We start from the raw sequence: 27914 nt of genomic DNA on the forward strand, positions 1-27914 counted from the left end.
TGCTTCACTTTTTTTTCTTTTTAGTTTTCTGATTGAGGATTTAGTCAATAAGTACTCTTCCCCTGTGTTGAATTGGAGTTTCATAAAGCAGATGTTCAGCAGAGAACTAGTTCCAAGTCTGCCTTGCTTTTCATGTATGTTTTACTTTATCCTCTTAAGAAAGTGAAAAACACTAGCCTTAAAAAAAGTTTTTTTTTAACTACCTGTTTTAATAATCGTTATTTTGGTGTATTTCACTATAAAAAAACCGTAAAGTAAAAAAGTTTATATACGGCCATCTTAACAGCAGTTTGTTAGCAAATAGAAAAATATTTTTAGTTTAAAAATTATTAAACATAAAATCCAATATGAGGCTGTTAGATTTTGAAGAAAAAAAATGCCCTGTTTTCATTTGCTTATTGAGTTTACCTCCTATTCTAATGTATATTATTTAAATAATTTCATTCCTTGGTAGGTATTTTTATCTAAGGCACAAAAATGTATGTTCTGAAACAATCCCTTTGTGATAGAGCCTATGTTTTATAAAAAACTGTGTGTAATCTAAATACCGAGTCTCCAGAAGCCGCTTTCTCAGAGTCACTTTGCCTCTTTCGTGGGTTTCTCTGTGGGGTTAGAGGAGGTTCATCTTCCTCTTATCCATCTCCAGCCCAAGTTTACCACCTCATAAATGGAATCTGTTACCAAATCCAACAAACTTGTTATTTAAAAACTTGAGATTTTCTTCAGGAAATCCTTGATTTAAAACATTTTAAATAACAGTACTAAGTAGTATTCCTTCCAGTTCCCTTTGCCAGTATGTGTAAAGTGTGTGTGTGTGTGTGTGTGTGTGTGAGAGAGAGTGTGTGTGTGGTGTTTTTTTGTGGGTTTTTTTGGCCACACTGCGCAGCTTGTTGCATCTTAGTTCCTTGACCAGGGATTGAACCCAGGCAGTGAAAGCGCTGAGTCCTAATCACTGGACCGCCAAGGAATTCCCGGTGCAAAGTTATTAATAACATTCTTTGATTCACTGTACACTGAATTTTAAAATCCACTAAAATTATTGAATTGCTTTATCAATTTCAGTATCGGTGCTAGAAGAAACCTTAGCCCTCAAATCAGATTTTAAAACATGTTTAAGAGAGTCTAAGTGTTCTTCAGAGGTGTCTCAGACTTGTGAGGGGCTGAAGAATGAACATATTGGGCTAAACTTAACCATTTCTTCCAACCAAAAAAACAAAACAATACCTTTTTGCTGTTAAAAAGAAGACTTTAAAAGTATTACATTGATCAAATGCCCTCATTTCACAGATGAGGAAATTGAGCCCTGAGAGGTGAACAGGCTAGTTAACAGTGTAGGTCCAGTCCCCTTTCGACTATACCACACCATTTCTTATTCTTTAAAATTCCTTATCCTGGACAGTAACGTTATAATGAACACTTCTTAAATAAAACTTGCAGGTTCATTTACTTTAGTCTTAGTTTTCAGCTAAAAATTTTATCTTGATTTGTGTGGGCAAATTGCTGTTTTGCAGAAGTTTCCAACAAGGCCACTTTGTTAGACCTTGAATTAACCCAAACTAACTTGCCTTTTTTTCCCTTGCTTACACCTACAGTGATCTTTTTTAAAGGGGAGTGATTTTATTAAGAGTATAATTTAAGCTGATTTTGTTGGACTATGAAAAGGAAATGGTGATGTGAAGGATCACTGTGTCTCATAGTTATTTCTCTCCTTCCCTGGCATTTTTCGAGGGGTAAGGTCAATCTTCTACCTTTATAACTCAACTAGAGTTTTTCACATTATGTTTTCTATCTTTCTCATACTCCTAGATAATATCAGTCTAAGTTAAATTAAAAATGTGAGAGTTGATTGAATTAACTTCAGCAAATGAGTATTGATTACAGTTACATATCCAAAAATTGCTGGGCACAGAAATTAGAGTAAGTTATATCTCACTTAAGGGCCTTTGGAGGAGGAGCAATTTATTCTTAACTAACCACTAATATAAGTAAGAATGCTGAATTGGTAGCAAAAATAGGGAATTCTGTCTAAGATATCATGAAGTGGAAAATAAGCTTTTAATAAGGGACAGGAAAAGGTGAGGTATTCTTAGAATGGCAAGTAGCCCAAGGGAGACTATAGCATAAAAGTGGAAAATACCATAAGGGATAAATCTTTAGATGGTAAACAAGGCAAGTTTGTAAAAGCCCTCAAATTTCAACACGAATTGGCTGTCTTCCTCTGTGGACAATAGATAGCCATTAAAGGATTTTAAGGAATGGCAAAACCTGAATAAAACTCTTAACTTTAGAAGGATAACCAGTGCAGTATAAAGAGTAAGTCAGAGAAGCTAAAGATTAGGAGCAGGATAATCATGGGCACTGGCAGTGGAATCACTGCAATTACGAAAGAATAATTTCAGGAGCGGAATGCTTAGACAGAGGTGATTTGTCATAGAGTTCAAGTTAGGAGTTGCGTCAGTTTTCTACTGTTATGTAACAAACTACCCCAAAATAAAACAACTGCTATTTCTCATGATTCTGCGGTTGACTGGATGGTTCTCTGCTGGTCTTGCTTGGACTTATATGAGTCTGCGTTCAGCTGAGGGTTCAGCTCGGATAAAACAGTCTGAAATGGCCTCACTCCCATGTCTGGGCCTCAGCTCAGGTAACTGGGACTGCTGGACCTCTTTTCATGACTTAGGCTTCTTTATAACACAGCAGTCTCGAGGTTCTAAGAAAATGAGAGTAGAAGCTATAAAACCTCTTGAAACAGAAGCTTGGAAGTCATAAATATGGCTTCTGCTACATTCTGTTGGTCAAAGGCAAATCAAAAGGACAGCTTGGAATCAAGGGATGAAGAGATAGATTCCATCTCTTGATGGGAGGAGCTGCAAAGAATTTGGAGCCATAGTTAATCAATCATAGGAATCCAATGCTGCAGTTTTTCTTAGGTGACTGAGTTGGGAAGTCCAAGGTTAAATAATCTTTTTGTTTGTTTTTACTTATTTTATTTATTGGTCACTTAGCTGGTATTCAGCAAAAGATTGTTTTGTAAAATTTAATTAAGGAAGTAAATAGCTTTTTGAGTGAGCACAGATGTTGTTGTCAGCTTAGCAGCTCTTTCTAAAACAAATTTGAAGCTGCTTGTAATAGCAGACTATCTGGTTTACAAAATAAAAGATAGAAAATTACGATCCTAGAATGGAGGAGTGAATTCCTAAGCTATAATAATTAGTATAGTTGCTGTGATTAAGCATCAGACTTTCTTTGGAGTTTCCTGGCAGCCAAGGAAAAAAGGGAAAGCAAGGGACAGTTCTTAGCAGAAAGTAGGAACCCAGCAATTCTTTCATTTCCTCACTTGGGAACCTGTGTAATAGGAACTGAGTTACAAAATAGACAGCGACCTCACAAGTTTATAGCATATGCAGAAATGTTTCCTGTGGCTCTCTTATAATGACTTTTGATAAAAGCCAAGGACATAAAGCATAGCTCAATGAATAGAATTGTCTAGTGCTACACAAAAATACCTCAAGTACATAACCTACCAGTAGTCATGTTAGATCCGAGGAAAAATTAGATCCAGTACTACCTAGAGGAGTAAATAAATAACTTATTTAGATGTAGACTATTTAAGATGTAGACTATTAAGACCAGTGCTGGTCCATGAACTGTTTGATGCAGGTCCACATTAAATACGGAAATCAAGGATAAGCGTTTAGAAACTTTGATGGCAATTGCCTCAACATCCAAGTGTGAGTATATTTTATAAAACTATTGGTCCACAATAGATTGAAAATAAAAAAATACATTGGTCCTTCATCACAGATAGTCTTTCCAAATATTATTTGCTACTTTGGAGCTTTGGATGGAAAATAGGTAATTTGACATTCTTTACTGTTAAGGACCGAGTTTGCTTATCCTCTGTGTTGCGGATTTGAGAGCTGAGCTCGGCACTGTATCTGAAATGCATGTGGTAGGCGTCCTGCCATACAGTTGAAATGTCCAATTGGTATTTCTAGTAGTATGGAAGTCCAGGACATACCTCCAGAGAAAGCTAGGATTTTCCTCAGAAAGAACCCAATTTTTTATGTATTAATGTTTGTGGTTGATTTTATTACTACAGACTATTCTTGTTCAGTCCTGGTATCCAATCACAGTGGCCACAAATTCTAGAGAGCAGAAGAAAATATTGGCCAAATATTTGTTAGAAACGTCTGGTAACTTAGATGGTCTGGAGTACAAGTTACATGATTTTGGCTACAGAGGAGTCTCTTCCCAAGAGGTAAGAAACTGAAGTGAACTTCAATTAATAAAATGTGGATTGTCGGTTAGGTTACGGTTACCACTGTAAAGTTTTTGGGAAGTTACTGGGATTGATCTTGCTTCTAAGCAGGCCACATTTTGAAATTCCAGAGATTCAATCAGAGATACACATTAAATACCTAAGATGTGTTAGCCTATTTTAGAAATACCTGAAATACAGCCTTCAGTAAACATCCTTGTCCTTTACGTATTGGATGGATGGATGGACAGATGGATAAACAGATAAAATAAATATTAGCAGATGTCAGATAATGCTACAGGGAAGCCAAGGCAGAGTAAGGGAAAAGGAGGTGATGGGAAGTGGGGGTGGATCGCTATTAAATAGGTCTCTTTGAGGAGGCAACAGTTGAATCCTTAAATATTTAGGAAAAACTGGATCTTTGTCATAAGAAACTATTATCTCTGATAATAGTTAAATATCTCTTTAGGAATAACTGAAGACGATAATTGCTTTGGGGGCTATGCTCTGTACCTCAAGTATGGGTCTTTTCTTTTTCTTTTTTTGGATTTTGGTTTATGGTTTATTTTCCAGACTGCTGGCATAGGAGCATCTGCTCATTTGGTTAACTTCAAAGGAACAGATACAGTAGCAGGAATTGCTTTAATTAAAAAATACTATGGAACGAAAGATCCTGTTCCAGGCTATTCTGTTCCAGCGGCAGAACACAGGTAAAATTCTGTTTTCATCCTCCTATTATCTAACCTTGGTTTTCTATAACTAAATTTTTTCATTCTGGTAACTCAGTGATGTTTTAACTACAGAGCCAGGTAGTACAGTAAATCTTCATGAATTTAAGCAATACTAATTCAGTATTCATACCCTGTATAAAGACTGGTCTTGGGGAGGTAGAGAACTTGTAACTGTCCTAATAGAAACAATTTAGGAGCTTTTTTCCAACTCATATATATTGCTCTGTAGGTTTTATTGTAAGGATTTTTTTAGCTTCTCTATTGCCGTGTGCAGATAGGTTGTATTCATTAAGTCTAGAAGCCCTCACTGTGAAACCTGGTCACTGTTTTCCCTTTCCCTGCTTTCTACATGACTTCACTTACCTTTGTTCTGGAAGTTATCTTCTGAACCCAGTACCCTCAATTATAGATGAGCAAGTTAGCCCCTTTTTTTTTTTTTTTTTTTTTTTGCGGTACGCGGGCCTCTCACTGCTGTGGCCTCTCCCGTTGCGGAGCACAGGCTCCGGACGCACAGGCTCAGCGGCCATGGCTTACAGGCCCAGCCGCTCCGCGGCATGTGGGATCTTCCTGGACCGGGGCACGAACCCGTGTCCCCTGCATCAGCAGGCGGACTCTCAACCACCATGGAAGCCCGCAAGTTAGCCCTTTTGTTGAAAGGAAGAGTGTTAGAGTCTTCTTACGCTTCCTTATCTGATTTTACTAAAGCATCTCAAGTTAAACTAGAAGACAATTATGATCTAGGCTATAGCTGCTCTGATCCTAGAGTTAATTTTATTGAAAGTTAGTGGAGTTTTTAAAATGTATGCCAAACCTTATTTCTGGTTCTTATAACAAAAATTATTTAATGTAATTAATTCGGGGCAGTTTATTAAATTCTACTCATACTTGAATATTGCAGGGTGTTAAAACCAGCAGTGAATAAAGCTGAGCTTTGATCTCAGGCAGTCTACTGGGTGCTACAAGGGATAGAAAGATGTAAAGAATTAATCCTATCTTTTGGATTAAAAATAGTACACTAGCAGCGTTCTGCTCTGTTAAGTGCTTTTAAAGAGGTACAATTAAAGTGCTCTAGCAGTGCAAAGGAAGGAGAAGTAGGGTCATGTGCCACTGATAGGGTTGGATCAAGAAAGGTTTTATAGAGATGGTATGCAAATCTTGACTTCTTGAACGATTGGTAAAATTTAATGGCAGACATTAGATTATTCATTCTCTAAGTATTTATTACATGCCTACCATGTGTTAAGCATTGTCCTGAAGGAGCAAGAATGAAAGAGGCAAATATGGATGTGTTTAGGGAATAAGGGCTGAAATGTATTTTGTAGGGACATTTTGTAGGGAATGTAGGGTAGAGTGGAAAGACAGGTTAGTAAACACCCTCAAATTTATTTTGATATTGAAATGTTAACTATTTGCTCATCATGCTAGATTATTCTAATTCCATTTTCAAATGGGAGTGGGCATTGAAGTTTTTGAGCAAAGAAGTGATGTCATCAGAGAAATACTGTCGAAAGAGTAATAGTGGGCTATCTTATGAATTGAAAAATAGAAATGAAAAGTTAGGAGGATTTATAGGAAGCTGTTGCAATAAGTTTGACAGATGATGAGGTTCAGATCCAAGTGGCTAAATAAATGGAAAGAAGGGGATAAACATGAGCATTGGCTAGGGAGATGAAATTGCTGGAACATGATGATTTGAATTGGGGCTCAGTAGAGGGTACATTCAGCTAACATATATTAGCATTGCTTTATTAGTAGGGACATGAATACTTTCACATGTAAGTTTCAAGACTGGTGAAACTGGGAAAATAAGAGTGACATTAACAGACCAGGATTTTAGGGTTGCAGTATTTTTATTTTTGGTCTTAGATATATGTACACCTTTTAAAAAACTTCTTGTAGTACCCATATATTAGACTCTTCATTGATGCTTTTGTTTCAGAGTAATAATATCATGAGTATGATACTATACATCTGAGAATAAAGGTGATATCTTCTTTAGGGCTTTATGTTAAAACAGGTTGAAAATCTATTGTATTTTTATAGTCTTGTAATATTTACTACACCTGCAAATTTGACTCTTTAATGTGTCAGATGTTCTTAAATAGACAGGTCGTTTAAACAATAGCAAAGTATAGTGAAAAGAGCTGTAGACTGAAAGTTGGGAAATCTGAGTGACCTTACAGCTGACATACTGGGTGGCCTTGGGCAAGTCATTTATCTCTCTGTTCTTCAGTTCCTCCATGCAGGAGGAGCTAAAATTTTACATCTCCTACATCAGAAGGTCATTGAGGGAAAATGAACTAACATCCAAGATAACTTTAAAATAAGAAAACACTAAAATTTAGAACATTGCCATTATTGTTATAAATATTTTCTTAAAGAATATATGAATCTGGACTTGAAAATATTCAATTACATAACTCTTCCTCAGACTTTGGAAAGGTATCAAATTAAATTAAGTAGAATTCATTGAACAAATATTTATGATCTCCATATACCAAATATTATACTAGATGTTATTATGATTAGATTATGTGGAGGGTGCTATGGGGAATGTCTGTGGGACGATGAGATGAAGAAACTCATTTTCCTCCCTAACAAAATGGATCTGTATTCCAGAAAAAAAAAAACCTGGGCTAAGGTACAGATTTTGGAAACTCTCAGTACAAAGGTATTTTTTAAAAGCTTTTGAGTGTTTTTCACATAGGGAGGTATAGAGAGAGACCAGTGCCCCAGGTCACATTGAGAAAGGAGAGCATCTAGGGGAAACTGAAGAGGACCCATAGAAGTATGGGGAAAAAAATCAAAACATGGGATATGTCATTGAAGTCATTGGGAAAGAAAGCTTCAGGAAAGTTCACATGCCAAAGAGCAAGTAAGATAAAGACTAAAAATGAACCATTAAGTTTGCTAGATGTGATACACACAAATAGCAGAGTTAGTTGACTGTATTGATACAATGCTAGTAAAAAATAAGGGCATAAACAGTGACCTCTTAACTCTAAGAGTTTGTTCTTACATTGCAAAGCTCTCCAGTGTTGGTACTTTTTGAGCTTAATTCTCTCCCTTATAAAGGGGACCATAGCAATTCTTGATATGAAGAAGGGGCTTCTCTTTATCCATGTGTTAATTTTCCCTTTAGCCTGCAGATACTTGCATTAAGTGGAGAGTTGGCATCATAGCTACTTTGTTCACTGTAAAATGAGTTTTATATAAATATGCTATCTCTCCATTTCAGATGAGAGTAGTTCTGGGTAGCTACGTCTTTACACCCCTGAAATGTGCATGCTCTGCCATCCCCCGCATAAGAAAAGTTGTTTACTTCAGTCCTTTAGAAAAAAAATAAGAATAAAACAACAATTTCAAAAATAAATTAGTATGACTTTTCAAACAGTTTTGAGATAATCTTATATCTGCATGGGGTTAAATGAATGGGTTGTTTTACTTTCCATCATTTTACTTCGGAAAATGGGGTAGAGGCAAAGACTAGCAAATTAGGGAGAAAGAAAAACTACTTGGCATGAGAAAATGGTAACAATTCTAAAATTCATTATGAAGTTTTCTTTAAGAATTTAAAAAAATTTTTATGTTATATATTGGTTAACCAGCAAGTACTTAGGTTACATGTCATTAATCTGTTCAAAAAGAACCACCATTATTGAGGACAGTGTAAAAATCACTATAATACTACTTGCCTAATGGAAACTCACACGCTTTATTTCCCATCTTAATTATGTTTTGCTGAAACTAAATATTATAATTCTTATTCCCGGAGCATATATTAAGTACTAGTGGATAATCTGTAAGTGAAATAAATGACTACCTGTTACTGGCCAACTGAAGATATAACAGGTAAAGAGTTAGTTTACTGTATCTATGCATGGTGTAGTATAAATAATTGCCTAAGTAATTGCTTTTAAGTGTAAGATTTTGAAATGTAAGAAAGATAAAATGTGTCCCTTCTATTATTGGTATATGGTTTTGAAAATGCACAGAAGGGAGCCAAATGCTTGCATGGCCTAGCAGAATAATGGGAGTATGTGTTCATTCCTTCTAACATCTCAGTGTAACGTAGAAAGTGTCTGCAGCAGGTACTTTTTAGCTCACTCATTTTAAATGGGTAGGTTCAGGAGGTAGGTTCAGGAATACTAAAAAAGAAGATAATGTAGTTTTATAGTTGGTTGAACATGACTTAAGAGTCTAAATAACTATTGGAGAGGAATGAGATTACTTACAGTCTTAAAAATTGGCCAAGGAGTGGTTTGGCTCAGATACTCAGTTAACCTTTTGATGTGCATTTATTAAACTAAATCACTCACCTTCTCTGCAGTGTTGAAGGTGTAGTATAGTAAACATGAGATATGATTCAGGAACATATAATGTGTCTGCCTAAGTAAATCTGTATTTTCATTTTGTTTTCTAGTACCATAACAGCTTGGGGGAAGGACCATGAAAAAGATGCTTTTGAACATATAGTAACACAATTTTCATCAGTGCCTGTATCTGTGGTCAGCGATAGCTATGACATTTATAATGCGTGTGAGAAAATCTGGGGTGAAGATCTAAGACATTTAATAGTATCAAGAAGTACAGAGGCACCACTAATAATCAGACCTGATTCTGGAAATCCTCTTGACACTGTATTAAAGGTAAATTTTAATACGTAAGTTGACTATTAAAGTGCCTATAGACCAGCTGCATCGACACTACTTTTAATTTCATTTATACACACACCATTTCAGAACTCTCTGGACTAGTCCCCTTATTTTAGAGTTGCAACCCAGAGAGTAATAGATTTGCCCAAGGTCACGCATTAATAACAGAAAGGATATCCAGAGTTATGGATTATTTATATACTGTCAAAGCAACAGTTAAGTACTGTTGAATAGATATTTTCTTTTTACCTTCAAAATTAATTAATAGTGTTAACATTTTAACCAGTCCTGTGATTTGGTTACCAAGTTTGTGGGTTCTTTCTTTTTCCTTTATCATTGCAGTACCTTTGAAGGTTTTAGTGCAAAGGAAATATGTGCAATGTAATGTGGAATAAAAATAATTTGGAAATAGTTTTCAAGTAGAGATTCATTACAGATACTGTTGATTCTCAATATAGCCTTGTTGCATTGTTTTTAGTGTTTAGGACTTGGTTTACCTTCTCTGAAAAGCACTAATAAGAGCAGGTTATTGATGCTTACTACTAGGAAAGTATTGTGCTGTGCGTGCTTTGCTTTAGCTGTGTCATTATTTAATCTCTATGAAAATCCTATGATCAATATTACAATCTCTTTTTTATAGACAAAGAGACCAGCTTAGAGAGGTTAAAATAAACTTGCTTCAGGTCACATGACATGTAAAATAAGCCAAGTATCCAACGTAGGTCTTTGTGGCTGTCACCTTCCCTCTTTACCACACTGTTTCCCAGCTGATGATTAGGTGATGAATTACCCCTTAAGAAAGTGGGATGTAGAATCAAGGAGGTCTTTTCCTATCCTGTTAATAGGCCATCTGAAGGTCTGATCTTAGCCTGAAATGTGAACAGATTTGGTTTTAGCAAACTGAACAGGTTGCATGTTTTTCCTGTTACCTAATAAAAATATCCAAACCTAGTTTCAAGAATCAACAAAGTTATCAGTATGGAATGTTTTCATTGTTAGAACAATTTATTTAGGAAAAGGGAGTGATTGTTGGGTAGATCTTTGGAATCTCTGACCAAGCTTTCTGAGAAATTTTCAGTCAGTGTTGAGGTATTTCAGCTGCTCCCAAACTTGCAGTAGTTAATGAATAAGTGGGACAACTTGGCATATTAAGCAATTTGGTTTTAAAAATGGGTGTCATTGTTAAGTGAGAAGCACCTCAGAGAAACTACGGGTTATATATGCTTCATTTCCAGCTTTATCTGTGTATCATGATTTCTTTGAACTTTGTAATTCAGGTGGATTCGTGTCAGACAAATTATTTATGTCAGACAAATTAAATTATTGGGCACAAGCAGAAAAAAATCCAAATCAAAAGTATAATCATCTTTTTTAAATGATGTTTTATAATCATCTTTTTTAAATGATGTTTTATATACCTTTGAAAAATATTATATTTACCACTGTAAGCTCCTAATGTTAAACGGTTTTTTTTTTCCTGAATCTACTTTGAAAAATGTGAGGGAAAACTACTTGTGTTCTGAGCCACTTTACAGTATAAGTTGACTTGGTAGAAAATTGCATGCCTGTTTCTAACATAATCAAAAGGAATTGAGACAAAATTTTAGAAGGCTTATACATAGTATTGTAAAATTTAATTTGATTAATTTTTATATTCTCGACCTTGCTTTGCTAACAATCTTGGGTTTTTTTAAACTCTGGAAAGCTTTAACACTTTTTTTTCAGTATTAGTTATTTTGTGTTTGGCTGTGTATTTTTCCATACAGGTTTTGGATATTTTAGGTAAGAAGTTCCCTGTTACTGAGAACTCAAAGGGCTACAAGTTGCTGCCACCTTATCTTAGAGTTATTCAAGGGGATGGAGTGGATATTAATACTTTACAAGAGGTACGGATTTTATATTAAAAGTTTCAATAAAGCAATCCTTATAATTAAACTTTTTATTAGTTTGATAAAGAACACATTAATAATTTAAGTACAGCTGTGATTCTTTTAATAAGTGTTTAAGATGGTTTATGTCTTTTCTGTTAATTGCTTAAAATTTAAAATATAGAAGTATATTTAAAATATATTAACTTAAAATACAGAAGTACCGGCCAAACCATACTGCCAGTCCTCATTGGCCGCCCTGGATGATGAGCCCAAAGAAGTGTCACTAGGAAACAAGAAAATGCCAGTCAAGGAATATTTTTTGTATATACAACAAAAAGTCTTGACACTGTACAAATAGGTCTCAGTTTTAATAGAATGGAGCTTCATTCTAACAGTGTGAAACTTGAATGATATTCATCTGTGCTTTTTCAAAAATTATTGAATGGTTTGTCACCTCTTCTAAATTTTAACATTGACTGTTACCACTATTAGCCAAATAGCGTATGTTTTATGCAATTTAAAACTTTTTCCTCTTTTGTTTCTCGGATAAGCTTCTAAGGAACTCAATTTTTATGGAGTATTTTGGGTATTAAAGACTATCAGCGATACCACGCTGTAGACTGTCAGCTACTATAAAGCACTGAAATTTTAATGTATATAGTTTCAGATGGAATCTTCTGTTTGAAAGAGTGCAGTGTGGTTAGATTAAGGTCAGTACCCAAATTATAAATAGTTTGTTTTCCAAAGATTCATTTAGAAGTAAGAACTATTGGGACCTCCCCAGCAGTCCAGTGCTTACGACTCCATGCTTCCACTGCAGGGGCCAAGGGTTCCACCCCTGGTCGGGGACATTGCACATGCCGCACAGGGTGGCCAAAAACAAAAAAAAATTAAACTAAATAAATAAAAGTAAGAACTATTGCATATCACTATCAGTACTTCCGTGGCGATATGCATTTAGAGTTTGAAAATGATGTCTGGAATAGATGTCTTGCAATAACAGAAATGAGGTTTCTTCTACCAACTCTCCCAAACTGCCTTGCCTAAGAAAAGTAGAAACTTCCCCAGCTCTTCTAAGGCTTTGATGTGAAAAGGAAGGAAGAAAAATATGCAGCAAGGAAGAGGACCTGAGCATAGAAATCTCAGCTGGCATGTTTAATTGCAGTTGTCCTGTCGCTCAGCTGAATTGAAGGTTTCTGACCTTGGTATCAGTTAAGAACTAGTACGCATACCTCCATTGTAGCGGGTACCCTCACACATACTTATCCCCCTTTCAGATGAAGAAATGTGGGCAGGGTACTGTATATCAGAATACGCATTAGCCCAGTGCGCTTCCCGTTGCTTATACCTACCCTTACTTGTTCTTAGGGGCAGCTCTTTAAGTTCGGTTGTTCCATCAGGTATTTGAACTTCCCTTTTTTTCTTTTTGTTTTCTTTTTTAAAGTTGAGAATCAGTTCAGAACTCGAACTTTTTTTTTTTTTTTAAACTCCATGATCAAGAAGTTAAGTTAAATATTGAGACAGATATTCTCTGGCATTGGTGAAACCTTAAACAGAATGGTCAGAGAATAAATAGTTGGTATTAATGCAGATGCACTCTTTACCTAAAGGGGGTAATACCTGCTACCTGCTTTCTTCATACTGTAGGTGGGTCAAAGTAAGTCTTTAGAAGCAGGAAAAGGAAATTCATATAGCATTTTTGCTATGTCTAGTCAGATTTCCTTCTGATTTGTATGTGCAAATATTTTTAAACAGTAATTTTTACTCTAATTCCATAATTTCCTGTAACAATAGAAAAATTCACTTAAACTTTAAATTGTCTAAATTTCACAACTTTTGGCAAAGCTATATGGGAAGAATATCTTATTGGTCCTAAAATACAGAGAGATGACATTAGGTGATACTGTTCTTTGTGATTTACTCCTTCTTGTGCTTCTGAGGCTTACCTAAAATCAGGTGACAGTTCTGAAACTATTTTCTCTATATATTTTACCCAAATCTCCTTACCCTCCATCTTTATCTGTTTCCATTTCTTCTCCCCCATTTTTTTTTCTTCTCCCCCATTTTTTTGTTCTACTCCTTGTATTTCTTCAGTATTGAAATGCACTTTTTAGAACATGCCTTAATTTTGTGTTGTCTTATAAGGTTTTTATTATTATTTTAGTTATACTTAGTTTACAGTTAGTTCAGTGAAAAATAAATCTGAATTCAGGGCCCTTGAGTACTTTCGGGTTCAGGTATAGTAATAAAAGACATGAGACTGGGTTTATGTACAACCTAAGGAATCACTTTAAAATAAATTGTATATGTTTCCATCTTGATTCCTGACATATACCAGGAGAATTAGATGGCTGAGATATTTTTTTAAGTGTGGGCTTGTTAAAAGATGAAGGTCCTTGGAGTTTATCTATCTGTGTCTTGCAAGGTTGAAAATAAGGATAGATAAAAGGTCAGTTTGAGACTTTTGGTATTGGGGGGAATATGGCAAATTTATATTAATGATTCACTTAAAACTATATTAGACTTGCTTACGGTTTTCTGATCACTTCTGAAAGTTCTGTTTAAATAAAATGAAACGGGACTTTCCAGTTACTTCCTTTCGACTATTCTTATAAAATTAAAAATGGTTATTAAATTTTATTTGCCACCTTCTACCATAAAAGTGATGGAATATGTTAAATAAGACAGATGCTAGGTAAATAAGTCCTGCTTAGGAAAAAGAAATACAAATGATGATAATAATGTAGATTAATAAATTAATGCAACTTTTAAATTATGTGTCCCTTAACTATTCTAGTTGCTGGAACTCTCTGTTCATATAGGTCTCTCTTTCTGGCTTTTAGATGATCATTCTCCCAAAAATGATCCAATGATAAATCTTAACACCCAATCAGTTCATAATTTTGCTTACGGCACTGGAGTACCAGCCAGAGTAAGATGACTGCCAGTGTCTCAACTGTTACGCAGGAGAGGGTGTTTTATACTGTTTTACCACCAATATCCGTTGACTTTTAAATGCCCCATTACATATGACATGTGATAACATGTATTGAGATTTATTAGTGATGAGGAGTGTCATTTCTAGAATCTAGTAATTTGGGGCAAACATCCAGGCCCCATTGCTTGTGCTACTGGCATCTGGGCAGTAACTGCAAGAGGTAGATGAGAGTTTACTCAAGTAACCTTAGGTATTTATAGCTATTATTTTTCTCCCTCTCATTTCCTCCATTCCCCCAACCTAAACCACAATCACTGTGACTACAACACAAATTCAGGAACTTTGAATGAAATCCCCTCCTTCTACACTTATCCCTTGGGCTGCCCTTTTTTGGGGTTGGTGGGTCTTTTAAAAGAAAAGAGTGGAATGTAACTTTGTGTAGACCTTATTCTTATCTCATTATTTACTGTGTTATAAAACAGCTTTGGATGGTTTATTCATCAATATGGCTCATGGATAATTAGCTCCTTCCTCTTCCAAATTACTTGGCTTAAATTTATTTATTTATATCTTATTTTTAATCTAGATTGTGGAAGGCATGAAGCAAAAAAAATGGAGCATAGAAAATGTTTCCTTTGGTTCTGGTGGAGCTTTGCTACAGAAGTTAACAAGAGATCTCCTGAATTGTTCCTTTAAATGTAGTTATGTTGTAACCAATGGCCTTGGGGTATGTCATTGAACTTTTACTCTTGTGTTGTTAATATTTATGTGTGTATGTTGAATGTACTTATTGAACACAATAGTCCAAGTATAATATGGTCCTGAACTGTTACTGTATTGTCAGGTACCCCTGACCTTGAGGCAGAAACAAAGAAGGAAAAGAGACAGGGGGTGATAACTTGACTTCAGAAAAAAATGGAGATTTGGGGAAATGAGAGATTATTTAAGAGAGATGATGCAGGTCAATTCATTTCCACTACTTCAGTATATACCTTTGAATCAAAAAGTTGACCATATTTGAACGAGAATGTCAGCTAACCTAGCCATCACGTATGTAAACACTGTCAAAGAATGTTTTAGGAAGGTGAACTATGACGTGTGAGTTGTGTTACTAGAATCGTGTTCTGGTAGCCTTAAAACAAGGGAACCCAAGCTGCAAGCAGCTGAACAACAGTCTCCCTAGCTCTTCATAAGCTCTTGAGAGTCTGTGTATTAAAGGGTGTGTGTAGGGGATCCTAAGAACACAGGGGTTGGTTCCCCTACCTTAGTTCACCACCATCTTTCTTTGGCGAGTTCTGGGATTGCCTCTTCTGCTTCTCTTCTTATAGCCATCTCCAGTTGCTTCTTCCTTTCTGATCCTGAAACATTGTGCTCTAGGTTCTCTAGGTCTTCTTTGCTTCTGAGAGTAACAAGGTAATAGAATAAAAAGTAACAAAAGGGAAAAGGTTATGAAATAGGAAAGGCTTTATCATAGTAAACTCCTCGTTCCCTTGCCGCAGATTATATAATTGAGTTGACATAGATTGATTTTTCAGTAACACACACGTGCTGTACTTAGATCAGTTTAAGGGCAAGGCATAATACAAAAGGAGATACCTTAAGGGTCACATTGTTAACCTCAAAGACTTTATCCAAGATTTGGATTTTGTTCATACCTTCTTCATCACAGAGGACTCTGTCCTCCAAAACAGGCTAGAGTCTTGTCTCTAAAAGCCAGGTGTGGATTGGTTTAATTATACGTACAAAGTGCCTTAAAATTTATATAAATTAGGTACACACTTTTTTTTTTTTAATGGGTGTTGAGTGAACATTTCTGATGATTAGTCTTGTATTTCTCCAACTTTCTTAATTTGGATTCCAGATTAATGTCTTCAAGGACCCGGTTGCTGATCCCAACAAAAGGTCCAAAAAGGGCCGATTATCTTTGCATAGGACACCAGCAGGGAATTTTGTTACACTTGAGGAAGGAAAAGGAGACCTTGAAGAATATGGTCATGTATGTATCTATGCTGATTTGGGTTTTTTTTTTTTTGGTTTGGTTTGGTTTTTAAACAGTAGTAGGTTGACTCTTCAAATTAAGAAAGGAAGCTTTTATGTTTTATTTAAAGTGTTTACAGTTGCTGACCTAGCCTTCCAAAATACGATGAAAAGCAAGAAATGGCTAGATAGTAAATATGAGACTTTCACATACATTGGGTGAAATATTTTGTAACATTCCAAAAAAAATTATGGTTTTCTACATAGTGATCAGCAGGGAGTGATTGGTGAGCTTCAGTGAGTTTGCATATATTTGATCTTACTCTTATTGCCAATTAGCAGTGAATCGTTTCTGAACGGGAATAGTTAAGAATACTTAAAGGATGTTCTTCTTAGACTGCTCATAGCTATTTATGTTATAGTAAAACTTTGGTAATTTTATTAGATAAAAGAAGGGCTATCCAAATTCTAAAATGTTGTTAAAGACAATTCCCTTTTTCAAAACAATAGAATCCAGTTCAGATGGTTTTCTTTAGTCTCATTTGATTCTCCCAGCAGCTCTAATGACTAAAAAAGGCAAGTTACGTTATCTTAGTAGTGTAAGATGTGAAAACAGTGAGACTTGATTCAGATTATATAACTAATAAATGGTGAAACCTAGACTTAAACAAGTTTTCTGATTTTAGTCAACCAAACTAGAAACATTTATAGTATGCTAAAGTAGTCTCTCTGCTCGTTAACATACAAAAGTACACTTACATTCCTGAACTCAATAGTTATAAAATTTCTGTTTCTAAGCCACCAGATTGAAAAAGAAAATACTTTTTTAGAGGAAAATTACTCATGAATATTCATATTCTCAGAGGAGGGTTTACACTAAACAAAAATACACTAACTTATTACTTCAGATGTTTTTTAACTTTTGATCCTTTATACCACATCACATATTTTACTCATGTTACTTTTATTATATTCTTTTAAGATTTTGAGCCAGAATTAATACAATATGATTTTTCTGTTTAATGAAAAATATATATAAGTCCCTAAAACTTTTAGAATTAGATTCCTTTATATAGCCTGTTATGCAGTTCTTTGCATAGCCTTCACTTAACTCTTGTACTACCAAGACTTTGCCGAATTGGCAAAGTGACAAAACTCACTTTAGACATGCTCATAACTATGAGTAAAACAAGGCATTGATTTTAAGAGTATGTGAGTGATACTCGAGAACATTTGAGTCACTAATCAATTTATGATCATCTAGATCTTTTGATTTAATAGGAACCACCTTTCCTCAATAGACTAAAGTTAAATTTATAAAGAAAATGTCACAGCAAGAGCAGTGTGATTTGAAGCAACACAAGGACAGATAAGATTGTTTCAAGATGGTGGAGTGGGAAGACCCTGAGCTCACCTCCTCTCACGGGCACACCAAAATTACAGCTATTTACAGAGCAAATACTGACGAGGAAGACCAGAATCTACCAGAAAAGATCTGCAACTAAAGCTATAAGGAAGGAACTATGACGAGGCAGGTGAGAGGGGCAGAGTCACAGTATAGTCAAGACCCACACCTGCAAGTGGGCAACCCATCAACAGGAGAAGAATATAATTTCAGAGTTTCTTCCAAAGAAGTGAGGGGTCTGAGCTCCACCTCAGCCTCTCCAGCCTGGGGCAGGTCCTGCACCCGGAAGATAAGCCAGCAGGGCTTATTTCGGGACACCCAGGGGGCTGTGGGAAATAAGAGACTCTACTCTTAAAGGGCACACACAAACTTACACATGCTTTGAGACGCAGGGCAGAAGCAGTAGTCTGAAAGGAGCCTGAGTCAGACCCAGTAGCTGACCTTGGAGACACCTTGGGCCCCTCAGCTAGCTGCTCTTGGATCCAGCCCCACTCACTAGCAAGCCAACACAAGCTTCAGGACACCCTGGACCCCACAGCCAGCTGTTAGCAACTGGCCCTACCTACCAGCAGTCTGACACCAGCCCTCAGGACTTGGCTCTGCTCAGCAGTGGGCTGACACTAGCCCCGGGACACCCCCAGGATTCCACAGCTAGCAGCCTTATAACTCAGCCCCACCAACCAGCCGCGAGCAGTCTACACACAAGGCCTGGCAACCAACGAGACTGGGGGCCAGCCGCATCTACCAGACTGCCTGCTGTAGTCAGTCTTCCACAACAGAAGGACCCAAGCAACCCACATAGGAGGAGCCCTAGAGCAGCATATAGCTCTGGTGACCAGAAGGGATTCACTGCTGGGACACAGAGGAGTTCTACAAAAGGCAACTTCTCAAAGGTCAGAAAACATAACCAGCCTACCACGTACAAGAGTTCAAGATAACGATCTTAAAAATGATCAAAGAACTCATGAAAAGACTGGCTAACCAGAGTGAGAGTTTAGAAGTTTGTAACAAAAAGTCAGAAAATATAAAGAACCAGAGATTAAGAACACAATAACTGAAATTAAAAATACACTAGAAGGAATCAACAGATGAAATGATACAGAGGAATGGATCAGTGAACTGGAAGACAAAGTAGTGGAAATCACTTAAGCTAAAGAGAATAAAGAATTTTAAAAAATGAGAACAGTTTAAGACACCTCTAGTACAACATCAAGCAACTAACATTTGCATTGTAGTAGTCCCAGAAGGAAGAGAGAGAAAGGGGCAGAGAACATATTTGAAGACACAGTAGCTGAAAACTTCCCTAACCTGGGAAGGGGAAGCACAGAGAGCCCCAAAAGGATCAAATCCAAAGAGGACCACACCAAGAAAGACTGTAATTAGATTGTTAAAAGCAGCAAGGGAAAAGCAACAACTTACAAGGGAACTCTAATAAGGCTGTATAATCTGACTTTTCAGCAGAAAGTCTGCTGGCCAGAGGGATGGCACAATATATTTAAAGTGATGACAGGGTGAAACCTACAACCAAGAATACTCTCTACCTGGCAAGGTTTTCATTCAGATTTGAAGATATCAAAAGTTTTACAGACAACCAAAAGCTAAAGGTTCAGCATCACCAAGCCAGCTTTATAAGAAATGTTAATAGGAGTAAACATGATAATTACAAAAGGAAATACCTCATCAGTAATGGCAGTTATATAGTAAAGGTAGCAAATCAAGCATATACTAAGGAAGTTTAAAAGACAAACAGTCAAATCACCTATAAGTAGTTCAGGGATACACAAAACAAAAAAGATACAAAATGTGTCAAAAGCAGTAATGAGCCTAAATGTAAGACATGATACCGTGAAACTCCTAGAAAAGAACATAGGCGAAGCACTCTCACAAAAATCATAGTAGTATTTTCTTAGTCTCCCAAGGCAAAAGAAATAAAAGCAAAAATAAACAAATGGGGCCTAATTAAAAGTTTTGGCACAGCAAAGGAAACCGTCAATGAAACAAAAAGACAGCCTACATTGATGGGAAAAATATTTACAAATGATATGACCAGCGAGGGGTTAATATCCAAAATATCCAAAAAGCTAATGTAACGTAATATCCAAAAAACCAATCCAATCTAAAAATGGGCAGAAGGACTGAACAGACTTTTTTTCACAGAAGACATCCAGATGGCTAACAGGCACATGAAAAGATGCTCAGCATTGCTAATTATTAGAGAAATGCACATCAAAACCACAATGAGGTTTCACCTCACACCTGTCAGAATAAATGGCCATCATCAAAAAGTCTACAAATAACAAATGCTGGAGAGGGTGTGGAGAAAAGAGAACCCTCTTACACTGTTGGTGGGAGTGTAAACTGATACAGCCACTAGGGAGGACAGTATGGAGATTCCTCAAAAAACTAAAAATAGAGTTGCATACGACCCAGCAATGCCACTCATGGGTATATATTCAAAGAAAATGAAAACATTAATTTGAAACCTATATACACCCCAATGTTCACAGCAGCATTCTTTACAATAGCCAAGATACAGAAGCAACCTAAGTGTCCATCAACAGATGAATGGATAAAGAAAATGTGGCACATATATACAATGGAATATTACTCAGCCATTAAAAAAAAAGGAAATTTTGCCATTTGCAACAACATGGATAGACCTGGAGGGTATTATGCTATATGAAATAAGTCAGACAGAGAAAGACAAATACTGTATGTTATTACTTGTATGTGGAAACTAAAAAATAAAACAAATGAATATAACAAAACAAAAACAGTCTTACAGATACAGACAACAAATTAGTGTTTACCAGTGGGGAGAGGGAAGCGAGGAGGGGCAGGGTAGGGGAGTAAGAGGTACAAACTACTGTGTATAAAATAAATAAGCTACATGGGCTTCCCTGGTGGCACAGTGGTTGAGAGTCCGCCTGCCGAGGCAGGGGACACGGGTTTGTGCCCCGGTCCGGGAGGATCCCACATGCCGCGGAGCGGCTGGGCCCGTGAGCCATGGCCGCTGAGCCTGCGCGTCCGGAGCCTGTGCTCCGTGACGGGAGAGGCCACAACAGTGAGAGGCCCACGTACCGCAAAAAAAAAAAAAAAAAAAGAAAGAAAAAAGAAAAAAAGAAACTACACATACTGTACATCACAGGGAATATAGCCAATATTTTATAATAACTTTAAGTGGATTATAATCTAAAAATAATAAATAATTATGTTGTACACCTGAAACTAATATTGTAAATCAACTATACCTCAATAAAAAAAATTTTAAATAAAAAATAAAACATAGGATAAAAAGGAAACAACATAATGACAAAAATGTTAGATAACGTTGTATGCTCCTCACCTTCCGATGAGATGGAAAACTTCGGCATAGTAGATTACTTCTGTGGATTTTTCAGGAAAAACTAGAGGCAGATAATTCCTTAGTGAGACAGGGATGGCTTTACCAGACTCGAAAGGGAATTTAGTCCTAATTCTCTTAGTTGGTCTTTGTTTTATCCTTGTGTGGATCAAATGGATTACACGTATCAGTGACTTCCGGAATATACACAGAGTTTTTAAAATCAGTGGCTGTGCATTAGTCAAGAAATCAATTTATGCTTCTGTTCTGGGTTTGGTTGCTTGTTTTCAGTGTTGGCTTTATTTGCTTGCTTGCTTCTTTAAGGCCAAAACTCGTGATTAGAAAGTTTAGTAAATTCCAAATTGAGAAGTTTAATCGGTGTTGAGTCTTGGCTAGGAACGAGGGAAGGTCTGGCAGGCTTTCCTTGCTGATCTGTCAGTCATGCTTATCAGTGACAGCCATAGTTCTTCTGGGCAACCAAAGCAGTAAGCATCTTCCACCTGAAAAAAAAGAGATGGGTCAACTAGGTTTTTTCATTTTTCCTTTAAGGAAAACTGTTTTAAGAATGTACTACGCAGATCATTCCTTTCCATAAAAGTTAAATATCTCTACATCCCATTTTAGATCATGCCTGCTCTACCAGCATTCTTTGTGAATAAAATCATTTCATAATTTGAACAATATCAACATCTCTGTGTATTTAACTAACCTCATTCATCAAAGCATTACTTAAGAATTTTGATAGTCTAATATCATTAAACTTTAATATTGTTATATTTGTGCAGGATCTTCTCCATACTGTCTTCAAGAATGGGAAGGTGACAAAAAGCTATTCATTTGATGAAGTAAGAAAAAATGCACAGCTGAATATCGAACTGGAAGCAACACCTCATTAAGCTTTGTTTTATGACTGGGTATGTGTGTGCGTGCCTGCGTGTGCGTGTGTGTGTGTTTACGTGCATGCACACACGTATACACCTGTGTGTGTATGTAATACATAATGTTTATTGTACAGATGTGTGGGGTTTCTTTGTGTTTTATGATACATTTCAGCCACATTATTTGTTGGTTTATGGACATACTGCCCTTTTCATTTTTTCTTTTTTCCAGTGTTTAGGTGATCTCAAATTAGGAAATGCTCTTAACCATGTAAAAGATAATTGCTAAAGTAAGCTTTTTAGGGCCCTTTGCCAATAGATAGTAATTCAATCTGGTATTGATCTTTTCACAAACAGAACCAAGAAACTTTTATATATAACTGAAGATCACATAAAACAGATTTGCATAAAATTATCATGATTGCTTTATGTTTATATTTAACTTGTATTTTTGTACAAACAAGATTGTGTAAGATATATTTAAAGTTTCAGTGATTTAACAGTCTTTCCAACTTTTCATGATTTTTATGAGCACAGACTTTCAAGAAAATACTTGAAAATAAATTACATTGCCTTTTGTCCATTAATCAGCAAATAAAACATGGCCTTAACAAAGCTGTTTGTTTTATTGTACAATTTGAAAATTATGTCAGGACATACCCAATAGAATTACTAAACCTCACTGCCCCTTGTAGAATATGTATTAATCATTCTACATTAAAGGAAATAATGGTTCTTACTGGAATGTCTAGGCACTGTACAGTGATTATACACGTTGGTCATTGTATTGTACCAGTGAAATGCCAAATTTGAAAGGCCTGTACTGCAATTTTATATGTCAGATAATGCCTGTGGCTCTAATATGCACCTCAAGATTTTAAGGAGATTTTTAGAGAGAATTTCTGCTTACACTCTAGAATATATACATAAATGTAAAATATTGACAGAAATGGAAGCAGTGTATTTTAAAGTAATTACACTTCTGAATTTATTTTTCCTATTCTATAGTTGATATGACTTAAATGAATTACTGGAATGGGTAGTGAGTGTACTTATTTTTAATGTTTTGATTCTGTTATATTTTTCATTTTTTTCAAAAATTAAATTGGATATTCAATTTTATGGACATCATTTATTAACTTTAAACTGAATCCCTCAATAAATAATGCTCAGGCAAGTTCTTAAATGAAGATAAATTATCCCAAATGAAAAGCATGATGACATGAGTTTGAATAATCCGAACCAGAAGCGGAAAGTTGGCTAAATTCGGTGTTCAACGTCAACGTGTTCTAGAGTGATTAAACTGCTAGATTCTGAGTCAGTCATCACATTGGACTAGAGACCAGGATGTTTTAGATGTCCTTTCTGTTCTACGGCAGAGATTGGCCAGCTGTGGCCTGCAGGCCAAATTCGGACTACTCTTTCTATAAATACATATTGTCTATGGCTGCTTTCTCACAAGAACAGCAGAACTTGAGTCATTGCAGTAGTGACCCTGTGACCCCCAAAGCCTGAAATGTTTATTATCTGGCCCTTTACAGAAAAGTGTGTCAACCCTGTTGTAAGAAAAGGAGTGTGCCTTGAGACGGAGTTTTTCGCTCTTTTGTCTTTTCTCATTTAAGAACCTGATATTAGAAGAGTATTTAGAAAAGCTTTAACAACATGACATTAAAAGTGAAATTTTAAAAATGGAAAAGCCATAAATCATTTGGCCTAAACAGTTACATGAGAAAATATTTTATCACTAGAGTAATCTAATTAGAAGCGAGTTATCTTTATTAAACATCTTTTATATGCATTATTAAGAAGAATATGGGATTTTGCAGATGATTCTAAACACCTGTCTAATGAGAACAGTAGGCATCATTCACACTTCTAGTAAGAGTTTTCATCCTGTAATCCCTGGTAGAAAATAATTTTAAGCTGATTTATTATTTTTTAAATCTAAGTAAAGAGTAGGAGTATTAAGAACACACCTTTCTTCACAAAATATGCTAAGGGGCTTATAGAGAAGAAAAAGAAACTATTACCAATAACAACTTTGATAACCACCCATAATTTTGATTTTGCTGAAACACTGCAATTATACTGCAGATAACAGTCTTTATACACTGAATTTCAGCCGTTTCAGAGTAGCTAGAGGAGTTTTATTTTAAAACTTTCAGTGAATGCTAAAATCTGTACATTTGTACATGGCCATAGATTGGGGGATGGAATGATTAACTCTGTTAGCTCTTAGCCACTTGGAATTGATGAATCCTGAATCTCCATCACGTAAGCACTTAGTATTTGGCCATCCCCATTCTGAGTAGAAACTGGGTGACATGGATATCAAATAGGACTCTGTTGTGTCACCCTTAAATTAGCCTGACTCTTGCAGACAAAAGCAAATGGCATGTGTGGGTTTGCTCAAGTCATTAGATTTGCAGTTTACAACAGTCAGTCCCCCTCAGTTCATAATATCCTGAAGTATTATTTGTATTTTAAATAGGAGATAGGAGTTCTGCGTTAAGACTCTTTATTTGTACTCTATACTTAAAGTAAAATGGTTTTAATGATTATCCCTTATTTCCTTTCTTGAAATAAATTGTCATGAAAAACATTTTATAATGAAATCCATCTTGGAAACTAGAAAGAGAAAAATGGCAAGGTAATTATTGTTCTGTTTGCCATAATTTAGAATTCAAACTTAAACGAGTATTTTGTAGTTTTACATTCCTTTTTAACCCATCTAATGGAGAATGTCAGCTTTTCTCCCAAGTTGTATGTTAAATCAATCTAATATGTATTCAACATCAAAGATAAACATGTAATAAACATGGAAATAAAGTTTAGCTCTATTAGTGAAATGTTAAATTTGACTGTGTGCTTCAAATAATGGCATTTACAGAGTTACCTTTTTTAGGTATTCTTCCAGTTCAAAGAATTAGAGAATGAAAGAGGGAGAAACATCTAGGATGCCTTACTTTCTGCCTTGTGCACTCTATGGCAGTGCCTTTTACTAAGGACACTGGAGGAAGATCAGATTTGGGGGCAAAGAGCACAATTCCTCAGGTAAGATTTGAGATGCCTTTGAGACATTTAAATGTGGATTTTAGGTAGCTGGAGATACTGATTTGGATATGAATGTGATGTATAGATGGTCATTGGAGACTCAAGAGAGGATGCTTCTCTAGGCAGAGTATAGAGTATGGCATGGGAAACCACAGGCTATAGGCCAAATCCAACCCACCATCTGTTTTTGTAAATAAAGTTTTATTGGAACAGAGCCATGTCGATTAGTTAAACTATTGTTCATGGCTGCTTTCATGTCACAGTGGCAGAGTTGAGTGGTTGTGACAGACCTTATGGCCTGCAAAGCCTAGAATAATTTATTATATGGCCCTTTAAAGGAAAAAAAATGTGCGGATCTCTGCTATAAGAAGAGAGGGCCCAGGGCAACACCATAGGCACTCTCAAAAGTTTTAAGTGGCAGATCAGCAGGCAAAGGAGACTGACAAGCAGTAGCTAAAGAAATGAAAGGAAAACCAGGAGGAGGAAAGTCATGGAAGCCCAGGGAAGGGCTTTTTTTTTTTGCGCACAGGTGTTGAATACTGCTGAGAAATCAAGTAGAGTGAGGGATTTGAAAGCATCTATTGGATTTGACCTCCTGGAAATAACTGGCAGCTTAGAGACATGCCCTTCCAGGTAGTAGAGGAGGTAGATGTCAGAAAGAAGCTACCCTTTGCACAGCTCCCAAATGTTGGAAGTGTGAAGGAGGAGAGAATGAGGCAACAGTGTGTCTCCCTTTCCCTTTTTAGGTACTGCTTTATCTCTGAGAAGGACCCAGGAAAAAGGGAGAAGTGGAAGACCAGAGAGTCAAAAGAATCAGCATGGTACTGGGTTCCAAAGAAAGTGGAGGAGGATGGGGTCCAAAGGATTGGCTTCCGATGGACAGAGTGCTTTTAATCTAGAAGAAAGGAGAGGCTAGTGCGTATGCAGGCTTTGGTTTTCTCTGAAATTTGAGACCAGGGCAGATGGTTGAAAATGCAAGTTTTAAAACAGTTATTGTGGAGAGTAAAGTGCCCAGAGGTGTTGGGTCCTCCACACCATTCTGTAGTTCCCCAACTAGTTGGTGATTGAGAACTTACACTGAAAATTTGCCTCTGGTGGTTTTATTTTTGTTGCCCTCCCTAGTAACACCCTGATGCCTAGGTACAGACGCGCAGAAAAGAGAGATAACTTGGAGTTTTGCCATATAAGTCTGACTAGAACAAAGGACAATAACTGAATAATTTTTAAAATTGAGTTGTTGAAAAGGGTCCTACGGTAAGGACGTCAAGGCAACACACAGTGTTGGGAAGACAGTAGACAGCCCAATGGACAGTCTGACGACAGCTCTGGTCTACTGGGAGTTGTTGAGCAAGCAGCTTGGGAAGGACAGAAAATGCTAGCCTGAGACCAGGATGCCTGGATTAGTGATCTGAGAAGAGCAAGTTCGTGGTGTAGTACGATCCAAGGCGTGACCTTGCAGTGGCTACATGAAGTTAAGGAAGATCACTGGAGACAAAACAAGATCACAAAGCCTAAAAAGACAAGTGGGTTGGACGGGTGGACATTAAGATCATCCAGAGTCATAGTGGAGAGGAAAACTAAGTCAGGTGGCAGTGTGTTCAGTGAATGAAGGGAAGGGAGCAGGGGGCAGCAACAAGGAGGGGTGTGAGCCTCAAAGGGATCAGGCAGTGGAGACCGCTGACGCAGGCAAGCCTGCAAGAGGAGGAGCTCTGCCTCCTGGAAGGGTCCAAACATGCGTGGACGAGTAACAAACTGATTAAAAAGTGCTTTGTGTATTGCCAAAGGCTTGATGTCCTTTACCAGATGCTTAAGCACTATTTGTTGAGTTAATGAATAGACGGAAGGAAGGAATGATCTCGGTTTAAAATTTCTTGGTTTTGCTAGCTTGCTGCAGCATCCCCTTTCAACTGACATAGGGCCCAGTGTTCCAGCCTTTAAATACATTTTTGAATTTTTGTTTTTAATGTTTTACGAGTCACATTTTCTTTTTTAAAGAAACCAAAGCATTCTGCGCCAGTTAAAATCGGTCACCTCTTATTCAGGTTATTCCCACCTCAAATTATTTTATTTTATTCAAAAGTTTCTCTAATTATTATTTATTCCCCCCAGAGACAACTCTATCTTAATTGGTTCACAGTTCTTCATTCCATTAAAACTTATTTATTTGTTATTCCAGCAAAGAGAAATATATTCTTGAATGGAATTTTAGACTCACTCCAATTACCAACTTCACCAAAATTTTTTTTAACTAACATGAAAATGGGTCCTTGGTAATCGAGAATTTTGCCTGCGTGCTCTCACGTGGGCTGACTGACCCCTCACCTTATTGGTATATACAGGACTCTTGGTGACTTAGTTGGTATATTCACAAGGGATCTTTTTACCACTTTTCAGGGCTCATACTGTTCTCTTGGCAAGTAGAATAAGCTGCCAATTGACTTTTCTACCAGTTTATAGCATAATCTTTGCAGAAAAATACAATTTTGGTTTACATTGATTTATGTTCATCCCAAAGAAGCATCTTTCTTTTGTTGGCAGCAAAATACTATTAAAAATATAGTTATCCTGACTTACTTTATTTTCTTATCTAATTATTATAATTGCCTACTGAGCTGTTACTTCTTTGAGGTAAACTAGGGAAGACGTTCTGCAGTTTTTATTAAGATGGATGGATCAGCTGTTGGGCTGAGGAGCCCTCCTGATGGACTGACTACGAATTTAGTTCTTTTTAGCTCTTCCTAAGTAGCCTGAACTCTGAGCCTGGGAAAAAACAACTCTTAATCTTCACCCTCTCCCTTTCT

The 27914-nt window shown here is 36.5% G+C and overlaps 1 protein-coding gene and 1 long non-coding RNA gene across 2 annotated transcripts in view; one reads left to right on the forward strand and one right to left on the reverse strand.

Annotated features, from left to right (window-relative positions):
- LOC137228883 (uncharacterized) overlaps window positions 1-21816 on the reverse strand; it is a 33178-nt gene extending 11362 nt beyond the window's left edge. The window contains exons 1-2 of the long non-coding RNA XR_010945396.1: window positions 21185-21816; window positions 15720-15855 (exon numbers count right to left, since the gene is read on the reverse strand). This is a non-coding gene — a long non-coding RNA (uncharacterized lncRNA). The remainder of the gene's footprint in view (window positions 1-15719; window positions 15856-21184) is intronic.
- NAMPT (nicotinamide phosphoribosyltransferase) overlaps window positions 1-24915 on the forward strand; it is a 37073-nt gene extending 12158 nt beyond the window's left edge. The window contains exons 5-11 of the mRNA XM_067745958.1: window positions 4103-4261; window positions 4835-4971; window positions 9416-9641; window positions 11414-11533; window positions 15043-15183; window positions 16318-16452; window positions 21967-24915. Of these exons, the coding sequence (XP_067602059.1) occupies window positions 4103-4261; window positions 4835-4971; window positions 9416-9641; window positions 11414-11533; window positions 15043-15183; window positions 16318-16452; window positions 21967-22077 (1029 nt within the window). The 3' untranslated portion in view covers window positions 22078-24915. The remainder of the gene's footprint in view (window positions 1-4102; window positions 4262-4834; window positions 4972-9415; window positions 9642-11413; window positions 11534-15042; window positions 15184-16317; window positions 16453-21966) is intronic.
- The last annotated feature ends 2999 nt before the right edge of the window (window positions 24916-27914 follow it).

This window comes from Pseudorca crassidens, chromosome 8 (genome assembly GCF_039906515.1).
Source record: "Pseudorca crassidens isolate mPseCra1 chromosome 8, mPseCra1.hap1, whole genome shotgun sequence".
Taxonomy (NCBI): Eukaryota; Metazoa; Chordata; class Mammalia; order Artiodactyla; family Delphinidae; genus Pseudorca; species Pseudorca crassidens.